The 12840-nt window shown below is 34.3% G+C and overlaps 1 protein-coding gene across 1 annotated transcript; it reads right to left on the reverse strand.

The window, feature by feature from the left end:
- Positions 1-5083: 5083 nt before the first annotated feature.
- On the reverse strand, positions 5084-7920 carry LOC127104496 (probable LRR receptor-like serine/threonine-protein kinase At5g59680). The gene is made up of 9 exons (XM_051041681.1): positions 7738-7920; positions 7081-7624; positions 6390-6853; positions 6156-6291; positions 5927-5998; positions 5778-5846; positions 5590-5661; positions 5412-5479; positions 5084-5319 (listed from the first exon to the last, which is right to left on the reverse strand). The coding sequence occupies exons 1-8, from the start codon at positions 7847-7849 to the stop codon at positions 5419-5421; spliced, it is 1530 nt and encodes a 509-aa protein (XP_050897638.1). The 5' UTR covers positions 7850-7920; the 3' UTR covers positions 5084-5319; positions 5412-5418.
- Between the last annotated feature and the right edge of the window lie 4920 nt (positions 7921-12840).

Consider the following 12840-nt stretch of genomic DNA (forward strand, 5'->3'; position numbering starts at 1 on the left):
AAACAATAAAAGAGCCACTCCAAAAACTTGTATTCCCTTTATATATAGGTATAGATGATAATACTTCTGCGATTTGCTTATCTAAGAATCCTATTTTGCACTCCAGAGCTAAACACATTGAAATCAAACATCATTTTATAAGAGATTATGTTCATAAGGGTGTAATTAATTTGAAATTTATATATGCAGACCATCAATAGGCTAACATCTTTACAAAACCCTTACTGAAGATAAATTTGTTTTTATTCTGAAAAATATGAAATGGAACTTTGTCCAGAATAAAATAAAATATCTTCAAATGTGTAGCCTCTAAAGAGTAAAATACGACTCTGAGATATATTGGCTCTGGGTTAGAAGGTCCAAAGTCAGAACCCTTCTGGATTTTCTGTCTTTCTGGACTCTAAATTTTTAATATTAATGGTGTAATCAAGCACTTTTGCATGACTCTAAAGTAAGACAATTGTCCAACAGTAAAGTCATTTGAGCGTTTGATGTGATCCATTGGGATGATTTTCTTGGTTCAAGAGAAAGTCTTTTCACTTACCTCTGTTTGTCAGTTTATGTGTAGTTTTAAATTTTTTACTTACTTTTTTCAATTGCTCTCTCTTATTTCTTTTCAAATGTCTTATCCAATGTTTAGTAATAATAGCTTATGACAAGCGTGCTCTGTTACATGTCATTGTCTAAATACTACTATTGTTGCATGCATTGATACTTGTTGAGTCGACTTTGTTTAGGCTTATACCTACTCCCTCTCATATCTCTTTAACCCCTTCATTTATTCTCTATTTAAACTCCTATTTAATTCTTTTATTTTTCATATCATTTTGCACTTGCTAAAATATCCTTTCAAAAACATTTTTCTTTCTTCACCCTTTCAAAATATTAAATATGTCTTCTATTTGTGGAGTCACCTGCCCCCTCACCATTGCTTCTGAAATATTCGTCGACTTCAACGAATTTAGAAATCATGATCTGGATCTTCTAAGTCATGTTCGATCTCCTCTTGGACTCCTAGAAGGAGAATTACGCTTACCGCCTTTGAAGAATTGTTTCGATTTCTAGACTTTTCCTTCTTCGTTTATTGCAGATGGCTTCGGTCACTCAAAATGATTTCTTCTCGAATCGACTTCTTGCACTATATTTTCCTGAGGTTGAACGTGTTGGAGGCTTTCCTCCAAATGCATGAACCTTTCTTCCATCGCCTTGTAGTTTTGTTGTTGAACGATGTTGCAAATGTTGTTAATCAATTCGTTCGCGCCTTGAGATCCGAGGTTTTCCTCAAGAATACCAAAACCTAGCGAGATCTTAGGCCGCTCCTTAGGATTTGGAGATGGAATCCGAAGATGCAGTTTGGATTGTTCTCGCCCGTGGTGGAGGAAGAATCATGTTTGATTGCTGAAGAGCATTGTTATCAAGGTTTAATTCTCCAGTATGAGGAGTAGTATTCAATCTACTGGTGGTTTATGGTACCACACCAGCGGTTGCTAAGGCGACTTCATGTGCGGTGGTGGAATGAGTGGTTCTTGATCCAACCATTTCTACAACTCAACAAGGTTATGAAGTACTGAAAAACAAATATTTGAAGAATTGATGTATCTTTATCAGCATTCAACTTGATTTCGTCGGACGCAACCAAATCTTCTTTGAGTCGTTGAATACTCTAGCTCAGGTGTCAAACTTCCGGTTGAGTTTAGTGTTGTTTATACTATTCTTGATGGTCCATATTCATCGCTTTTTAAGAGTTATGTTGCGTTCCTTGGACGTAACAAAGTCATCATATTGTTTGATGATTGGAAATATGTAGCAGTTGAGGTGAAAAATAACATTGGGACAGACACTCAGGTATATTAATTTTAATTTTCATTGATTCAATATTACTTTTTATAAACACTAATACATACTTATTGATGTAAATGTGTAGTTGATATATGAGTTTAGTGATGATCCAAAGTTGGAAAAAAAGTATATCACTTATTCTGGTACGACTTGGAGAAGTTTTAAGTCACGACTCACTAGTGACTACATTACGAAGCCTAAGCCTAATATTGAGCGTCTGTGAGTTAAATATCCTTTTCTTGACAAGAAGGTTTCGAAAAAGTTTTTGAAATCTCGTAATTATGAGGAGTTCATGGTTAGTACGAGTTGTATTTTCTGATAATTTTATGGATACAACCATGTGCATTAATATTTTTCCTATGTTTAAAACAGGTTAAAAGTGAAGTAGGAAAGCTGGACAAGTCTAAAAACAAATACCCTCATAGATATTGTCTCGTGGGGGATACATGAAACTTGAGAAAACAATGATTGTTGAAAAAACAACAACTAGGAGATGGGGACTCCATGAGTCGTGGTCGGGAACCATCTCCACCATCACGACATAAGAAGTGGAAGAGGGCTCGACAAATATCAAATGGTGAGTACACTTCATATGCCTCAAGAGCATTCGTTGAGAAAATTGTAAGTAGGATTTGTTGTGCGTATGTTATACGTTATTTAAATCTCTTTGGTAATAAATAATGTATGTTTTATCATGTTGTGTAGGATTGATTGGTTAACCCAGCCTGTGAAGGTTCTTTTGTTTCAGAACTACAACATGATATATTAGTAGAAGCAATCAGAACAAAGGAACATCGTGCGCGTGTCCGTAGGTTGGAGATGGCATCTGCCTGAGAGTGTTATTCAATTTTTTCACTTGTTTAGGTAGATTTTTAACGACATGACACAACGTCATCAACTCGTGTATACATAACCATCTTCCATAAAATTAATAAAATCAATTAAAATTATTTTTAATCATTTAAGTCGCGCAAAATAGTCTCTAACACCATCCAACGGTAGCCAACAGTCCCGAAAACTCAAAGAATCAAAAAATATATTTTTATGAGTCCAAAATATCTCAACAAAATATTTTTATTAATTTATTATATACTCTTAAATCCCAAAAGATTATAATAATATACAATTATAAGTTGACAGAGTTCTCAAATATGAGAACTCTAAACAACTCTAGAACAATTCCTACAACTATAAAATAACTTATTAGATTTAACTTTAAACAACTTGAAAGAAACTCTGAAAAGTCTAACAACTCTATTAACAACCCTAATAGAATTGAAAATATTTTAAATTAATAAAGTAATCCAAATATTTATCTCTAATTCGAAACTAAAAAAAAAATTATTATATTAATATTATTAAATCATATATATATATATATATATTATATATATATATATATATATATATATATAGAGAGAGAGAGAGAGAGAGAGAGAGAGAGAGAGAGAGAGAGAGATTAATTGTTATACACTGTCAGTGTAAAACGTTTTACATTATCAATACATCACAATCATCCGTTTGTATTACTTTTTAAATGTTTAAAACAAAAGTCAAACCTTTCAAATATATCAATGGTTGTGATTAACTGACAGTGTAAAAAATCTTTACACTGTCAGTGTATATCAATTAAATTCATATTATATATATATATATATATATATATATATATATATATATATATATATATATATATATATATAATATATATAATATATATTATATATTATATATATATATATATATATATATATATTATATATATATATATATATATATATATTTTTTTTTTTTTCTATTAATGAAAATATAAAATTACTTTAATAAAAAAATTATAAAAATATTTATGTTAAATAGATGCTATTAGCACTAGAAATGGTTTCGTGCTAAAATATTTGAAATTAAATCAGAGTTTTCTTGTAGTGTGCGATAATTTATCCAATAAGTAAACTGAGCCAATTTTTTGAGCTTCCTATTGACAAGCACATGCTAGTAGGTTTACTTGTGTTAAGATACCTAAAAAAAACAATTCAGGTTAAGGCATATTCTTCAACTCATCCTCTACATTATGCCTCAAAGGTTTCTATGATTCTGGCTGGCTGGGGGCATGTCTTGACACACAAAGATCAATCACAATCATATGTTTCTTTCTTGACAAATCTCTCATTACCTTGAAAAGCAAGAAACATGATGTAGTGTCTTGATCATCATTGGAGGCCGAGATCATCGGAGGCCGAGTATAGAGCATTGTCCCAAACAACCTGTGAAGTTCAATGGCTTCTCTACTTACTCAATAACTTTCAAATATCACATCAAATGCTATATCATCTATTGCGACAATAAATTTGTTTTGCACATAAATGCAAATCTAGTATTCCATGAGAATACAAAATATATAGAAATCGATTGTTAGGGTAAAAGATAAAGAGCTAACAAGTGTAGTACATGTAATGCCGGTCACTTATTCACTAAGTCATTGCACTTGAGTCCATTCAACAATCTTCAAATCAAGGTAGGAATGATTGATATACATTCTAGTTTGAGAGAAGGTTAAATGTAATGAAAAAAAAAGAATGTAACTAAACTTGTTGATAAAGATTCAAAAATGAAACGTAACAATTGGTTAGAAATTAGTTACAATCATGGTTTTAAATTGTGGTCCGCAACCGCAATTGCACCCACAATATTGCGGATGCGGTTGCCTCCGCAACCGTATCAGATTGCAATTGCGGTGTGATTATAAAGTTACACTTTCAACTCTATTAGGACCCATATCAAACAGTTTCAATCATGATTTTTGAAGTAACTTAATCAAGAAACGAAATATTAGAATCCTAAAACTCAATTTACTTCATATGTAATTAAAAAACTTAACATTAAGTGTTTTCCAACATCATATTTCAAACACCTACCTATAAAAATTCACACCGCAACGGTCGCAATGCGCATCGCAACAAGCACAATGACCGCAATTGCAACAACCGCATCCGCAGCCGCAACCGCAATTTAAAACCATGGTTACAGTTACTTGATATATAAGTAACCACACTCTCTTGTATCAAGTGAGGTTTTTGAGCAATGAAAAGCATGAATACCATTTTATCTTATTGATCTCAATGCTTTTACTTGTTTAGATTGAGTTTTAACATTAACAATATTTTCAAATTCTTCTATAGATTTTTAGAATTATAATCTGTCATGTACTAACTAGAGGTATTGCAGCAAGAAAAACAAAACAAAACCATAATAAAATCTATATTTTGTACTCATTACTAACTTATGATGTATTTACTTTACATAGTTCTGGTTTACAATATGATTCCTGATAATATGTAAGGAAATAATGATATTCATTTGGCTCCAATACTCTTCTTCCCATTACAACTATAGTTTGTACTCAAAACATCCCAATCACATACAAAATCGGCAGGATTTACAATGGCATTATGCTGATTCTGATACAAGAATTGTTGAAACCACCTTAAAACCAAAAAAAAAAGACAATTACTAGTTAGCAATATGGTTTTAGGTTCATAGGCAAATATATGTATACTATTATAAGTAGCACTTACTTGGACTTCACTTTGCTTTAGTGTTTGGTTGCTTTCCCATCGACTTGTTATTTTGAAAATCAGAAGAACTGGTTTAACAGACACCATTTGTCAAGTCCATGAAAAAAGCGATAGAATGAACAAAAAATAAGCAATGCAATGTATTTGTTTCTGGCCTTAAAAAATGTCAAAATCTTACAACTCATGCAGTTTTGGAAGTTTCTGAATGGATGGATGAAGTGGTCCATCAAAGTTGTTATTCTCCAAATGCCTTTTAACAATGATTCAAAAAAAAAGGGAGCAAGATTCAGGTTACTATATAAAATTTAAGAAATCTAACAAATAAAAAACAATGAAAGGCGAGGATCCATTTAGTGAGTTACATACAAAGTTTCTAGCTCTTGCAATTCACTCATATCAGGGATAGGGCCTGAGAATTTGTTCCCCGCAAGCAAACTGTAATCAAATTTGTAGTTAAAGAAACACAGATGGAATTATTTGGGATATTTGAAAACAAAATACTATAGATTCCATACAGGTGAGAAAGAGCAGTTAAATTGTCAATAGTTCGAGGAAGGGTCCCAACTAGGCCAGCATTAGTTAAATTCCTTAAAACATACAAGAAATCAAAATATATGTGAATGAAATGAGTCAAATAAAACTTACTTTTATTAGTATATGAATTAAGAATAAAACTAGATCCTTTGTAGTGACTGACTGTGTCATATAGTCGCTACAAAGGATCTATAATACACGAGAACTTACAATCCCGTGACTCGTGCAACAAATTGATCAGAGCATGTAACTCCAGTCCACGAATTCCCTCTAGGCCGGCAAGGATCACCGTTCCAATCGCGAGGTGTATTCTGAGTGCTTTTAGCCAAATCTTCCATTGCAATTACTATGTATAGACAACCATGACAGTTAAATTATTAAAATTGTAGTATAATGAAAGAAATCACAAAATAGTGAGATTATAGATTAGTTAAAGTTAATTACTGTCTCTAGTTTGAGTTCGACCACCAAGGGGAAGAACCTGATAAACTTCTCCAGCATTAAGAATAGGTCCAACAGGCATTCCACCAACAGGTGTCATACTAATTTTGGTCTGTCCAGAAAGTGGCCATTGTGCAGCATAAACTGTGACACCCTTATATGTAGCATTAAGGTTTGAGTAAAAAGTGTGACCATTAATAGAAACATCAAAGATTCTCCAGCTATAAGGGCTTGGATCTCGGTCGTCTTGAAAATAGAGGGAAATGTAGTAGTAGGAACTTGGAAGGGACACCGGTGGCCATTGAATTTCAAGCGTTTTTCCTGCGCTAGTGGTTATTCCTGAACTGAATGCTTTAGCCGGAGGGAGGTTCCAGAAGTCTGAAGATGTTACATTTGCTTGGCTTGCCACAAGTAGATTTTGGTCCTTAAAAGGTTGCCACATCCGATTAAATTTGTCATCTGGAAATCTAAGTTCACATGCATAAAACTTAATCATTAGAATTCAAATCATGTATACCTAATTCCACATTTCTATAACTTGAATACACACGCAAGAGATCTTAAACAACCGAGCATTATCCCAATAAGTGTGGTCGTATTTTTCAGTGCATTCAGGTGGCGATGCAGCGGTCCTAAATCTTGGACACTAAATAAAATAAAATAAATCATCAAGAACATGTTTATTTTGATGTACCTAATGATATCTTCACTTCCAAATGCATGTCTGGAAACAGTTACAAGAGCATACTTGGAAAAATCTGTAGGATTATACAAAGAATTATCCAAACTCTTAACCTCCAAGGCAGAGATAAAGGGACTTGAGCTACCGGTATGTTGGTTCCTAGCCAAACACACGCTCAACCTCTTCCCATGAGACGCAGAAATGACAACCTCATAATAGGAACTAAGACCTTTCGCGTAGTCTTCTGTCGTATTAACAATGCTCCATCTCGTCCCTTCAACGATTTGATCGAACACGGGCGGCTGCTTCCCTCCATCGAATCCTCCATAATAATACACGGTCTTGACAAGGTATTTGTTTCCTTTGACAACCGGAAATGAATAGCAATATTTTTTAGATAACGTGTTGGTAAAGTAACGCAATGTGGAGAGTGTTGGCAACAAGTCTGGCTTGTTGATTGTGGCGACGCTTCCAACCTTTATGTAGTTTCCATCAGGAATGTATTTTAGACTGTCTACAGTTACCTCATTTGTGCCTCCACAGTTTATAAAATAACCTGCATGCATGCATGAAAAAACGTTGAAAAAATGAAAAGTATAATGAAACAAAAGTGGATTGCTTGAAGAACACGTTAACAATGTATGAAGATGATGATGCATTGAAAAATACCTAGAGGGATAGAAAGGGCAGGGGGGGCAAGAAGGAGAGGGACAGTGACAAGCCAAAGGATGAAGACGGAGGGGCTCATGTTGTCATAAGCCACTGCCCCACCTGAAGGCATGCGATTTGGTGGGTTTGTTGAAAAGAGAGGAGAAAGAGAAAGAGATGATGATGGTGATGGGCATTGCCTGGTTCGAGATTCAGAAGGGAGGACACGTCCAAGGCTGTCCTGAAAGATAGAAATTTAATAACATGGATTGACTTGGTCATAATGCATGTTTACTGTAGAATTATCTATTGAGCATTCTTGACACTTCGCGTGATTCGCGGGTGTCAACCTATTTTCTATTTTCTATTTGAGTGTATATATATATATATATATATATATATATATATATATATATATATATATATATATATATATATAATATTATATATATATATATATATATTATATATATATATATATATATATATATATATATATATATATATATATATTATATATATATATATATATAATATATTATATATATATATATATATATATATATATATATATATATATATTGTTGACAAATAGCCGTTGAAAGCATCGGAAAAAGAAACAAAAAATTATTATTCTGATTTTTTATATTTATAAGATGGGAAAATTTTACTTGATATCCCTGCGTTTAGCCTCATATCCCTATATTTTTTTTAAAATATTAATTTTATCCTTAATTAATTTTAATTAATTTATCATTTCATTTTTACCATTCTGTTGATACTTTCAAAAATTACACATTCCAGCCTTGCACCGGAACTCCTGGAAAAAGACTTCCGGTATATATTTTTTTTCAAACTGGAAGGCTTCGCAAAAGACATCCGAAACACATCAAGTAGTAAATCGGAAGACTTCAAGAAAGAGTTCCGGTTCTTTAATAAAAAAGAAACGTTCCGGAACACTTATTGAAAGAGTTCCGGTAAACAAAGTGACACATACCAGAATTCTTTGAAGAAGTCTTCCGGTTTGTTTTTTATGTATTCCGGAACTCTTATTTTAAGACTTCCGGTTTGTAATTTTTTTTTGGATTTTTTTTTTAATTTCTTTTTTTAAAAAATTTATTGTGCAGGAATGAAAAATCTTCCCCAAATATCTGTAGATACTTCTGATGAGTTTTTAACGACTGAAAGATTTGATACACGAGAAGAGGTGATCAGATGGATTAAAGAGGTTGGAATCGATAATAAAGTAAATGTTATTATCAATTGTTCAGATATTGAACAGGCAAGAGAGGGAGAAGTAACAAATTAATATTTGGTTGTGATAAAGGTGGGAAACATAAGAGTACTGATAGTGGAACCCAAAGTGCGTCCAAGAAATGTGGATGCCCATTTAAAATCAGGTCAACTCCGACGAAAGATGGGTCTGGTTGAAAGATTGATGTAAAATGTGGGTTACATAATCATGGTTTACCTGATAGATTAGAAGGTCATTCCTTTATTGGTAGGTTGACCACAGATGAGAAGCAACATGTCGCTGATTTGACAAAGAGACATGTACCACCTAGACACATATTGCTTTCCTTGCAAGACCGAGATCCTGAGAATGTCACTCGGATTACGCAAGTATACAAACATAAGAGTGTGATACAAAAAGAGATAAGAGGTCCTAGAAGTGAGATACAACATTTATTTAAGCTTATTGAGGATGCATGCTATGTGTATTGGAGTAGAAAAAAGAATGACTCAGAAGTTGTGAGAGATATCTTTTGGGCCCATCCTGATTCAGTTAAGTTGTTGAATATTTTTCCGATTGTGTTAGTTATGGATAGCACCTACAAGACAAATAAATATAGACAACCTTTGTTTGAAATCGTTGGCATGACATCAACCGAGTTGACTTTTGCTGTTGCATTTGCGTATATGGAGTCTGAGCAGACAAATAATTTTTGTTGGGTATTAGAGAAACTAAAAGAATTGTTTGTGAAGAAAGATTTGTGTCCACAAGTGATTTTGACAGATAGAGATCTTGCTTTGATGAAATCAATTGAAATTGTGTTTCCTAGGTCGATTAAATTGCTATGTAGATTTCACATTAACAAAAACGTTGGTGCCAAATGCAAACAACATGTGGTGAATGATCTGCAAAAAACGATAGACACATTATGGATGGAAGTTGTTTGAGCTAGTGATGAGGTTGAGTATGGTCAACGGTTGCATCAACTTGAGCAATCATGTGTTGATTATAGTGGATTTATTAATTATGTGAAAGACACATGGTTGACTCCATATAGACATAGATTTGTTTGAGCATGGATTAATCGAGGACTACATTTGGGTAACACAACGACTAATCGGTACGTGTTATAATTTTTTATGTGTTATTTTTATATGTGATATTTTTTCTATGTATTTTTTATGTGTTATTTTCAATATTTTTAGGGTTGAATCTGTTCATTGGAAGTTAAAGCAGATGTTAGGAAACAGTATAGGTGACATAGTCAAATGTTGGGAAGCTATGAATAACAACTTGAGGTTACAACTGGGAAACAGTAGAGCTTCTTTTTAAAAGAGTTTTTACGAAGTTGAGCACGCGCACATAAGTCCCTTTTATGGTTATTTGCGTGGTTCCGTATCTCGAGCTGCTTTGAGACGCATTGCTGAAGAGTTATTGAGAGTTGATTATGTTGGAACTAACAGGAAAATATGTGGTTGTATTCTTAGAACATCTTATGGGTTACCTTGTGCTTGTGAGTTAGGAAGATACGCACTAGGTGGTATATCGATACCCATAGATGTTGTTCATGTTCATTGGAGGAAACTAACTATGGAAGTTGAGTTAGAGGTAGGTGCAGATGATGGATCAGAGATGGATATGACTTACACCTATATTAGCATGAATATGTACTCAAAACATGAATATGTAATCAAAACATGAATTTTATATTATGTCTATTATATTCAGTTCTAAAACTTAATACATAAATCAATGTGAACGAGAAATATGCAAAGCTTCAAATAAATCAGCAAACTGTGGATCTTCCTCTTCGACATTAACCTGTCTCAGATAACGATGAATCAATGTAGATACACAAGCCCAATCAGGATCAGATGGTCCTGCGTCATAAACAGGATCTGGTACCTCTCTTGGATCGTCATGATGAGGAGAGACCAAACGTGGATGCGAAACACAATAATACCACTCCAGATAACCATCTTCTACATCAGATGGAGTGGTGGCCAGGGTAGTTGGACGGATCACAGCGATAACGCTCTGATGGTAACCAATCCAATCAACATCAATATCAGCCGCCATCATACAATCAAGAGGCGGGGATGGAACATACTGCTTGTACCCGAACTGACGTAAACATTTGTCAGGCAAGTATGGAACAACTGTGTCACCCCACTTCAAACACCCCCTGTAGAGACATAACTCATCAAACTGACGTCATGCTCTATGATCCTCAAATGGACGCCATATGACGTCGGCAGGTGTCAGCTCGTCCAAAATAGGTCGTAAATCATCAACCTTCAGTACTCCTTGCCTATAGGACCATCTTATCGCTTGAGGAAGACCACAATTATCAGTTGGTTTCCAATTCTCCCCTCTTTTTCCAACAGTTGGAAAGTACTCGTGAATCCAGCATTGTTACAAAATAAAAACATAATAAACAAAATAAATTAAGTTAACATACTTTATAAAATGAATCCAACACTTAATAAACAAAATTAAGTTATATACCTGTAGGAGAGTAGGTTATCCACCGAGTGGTTTGCAACTGAACATCGACGTATCTCCAAGATATCTGTATAGGATAACTAGTGCAGCTGCTCCCCAACTATATCCCTAACATCTATCTAAGTCCGTAAACAGTATGAGGTATCGTGCCTCGGCAAGTGTAAAGGTCTTGTCGGCAAAAATGGTGGAACCCACCAACATCAACAAATATGCTCTGGTCGCATATGCCTAGCTGGAAGCAGCTCTATGTTGTACGAATAAATGGTATAGCCACTCCAATTTATAATATGAACCCCTGCAGCTACGAACATGTGATTGTGCCTCACCCTGTGACACTCCTAAGTAGTCAACAGCAAGTTCAACAGCAACCTCTTCCGTGACATCCTGAGGACTCCAGAAGACACCCCTGATGGGCAAGTGAAGTAGACATGAGACTTCATCCAAAGTAATGCTCATTTCACCAAACAACATGTGAAATGAAGATGTCTCTAGATGCCATCTTTCCACAAATGTAGAGACCAGATTTGTGTCTATCTTGTTCAGACTAGTTCTCTGAAGTGAAGATAAACCAGATCTAGATACCCAACTCTCCACCTGTTGTGGAAGAGCTAGTGGAACCCTAGATGTCAGCTTTAGTCCGTGTCCAACAACCTTTAACTCTTTCTTTGGACCTCTTTCCTAAAAACAATTAAAATACATATTAGAAAACACAATATAAAATATTCAAATATTATTCATTTTCAAATATATCCCGTTTATTTACCTCACCAAACGATAAATGGCGAGCAACATGATGCTCGTACTTCACCAACAAAGACGTATCGTATGACCCCCCTGGATATCCAGTCGGCTCTGCTGCAGATGAAGATGCGCCACGGTCTAAACTGCGGTCTGGAATCCTACCATCTGCACCTCGTCTTCGAACCACTACAAAAAAAATATTATAACAAAATAATTAAAAATACAAAAAAATTTAAAAGAAAACGCACCGGAACACTTCAAAGAAGAGTTCCGATGTGGAAAAAAACAAGGTTGACTACCAGAACACTTCTTAAAAGAGTTTCGGTTTAGTTCATCCAAACCGGAAGTTTTTTTAAGAAAGAGTTCTGGTATACAGACTTGCAATTCTGAAGACTTTGTAAAAGACTTCCGGTTCAATGCCCCGAAAATGCAGCAAACCGGAAGACTTTGGATAAGTGTTCCGGTATACATTTTGTGAACCGAAAGACTTACTCTTAGTGTTCCGGTTTACAATGCCAAAAAATGCTAAAATGTTCTCTTTCGGAAGTCTTCAAGCGCAAATGGAAAAAACTTTCATTTCTGAAAAATATACCCTATTTATATGAGGGTATTTTGGTCAAAAAAATTATTTGTAGGGATATGGG

This window comes from Lathyrus oleraceus, chromosome 7, assembly GCF_024323335.1.
Source record: "Lathyrus oleraceus cultivar Zhongwan6 chromosome 7, CAAS_Psat_ZW6_1.0, whole genome shotgun sequence".
In the NCBI taxonomy this organism is placed as follows: Eukaryota; Viridiplantae; Streptophyta; class Magnoliopsida; order Fabales; family Fabaceae; genus Lathyrus; species Lathyrus oleraceus.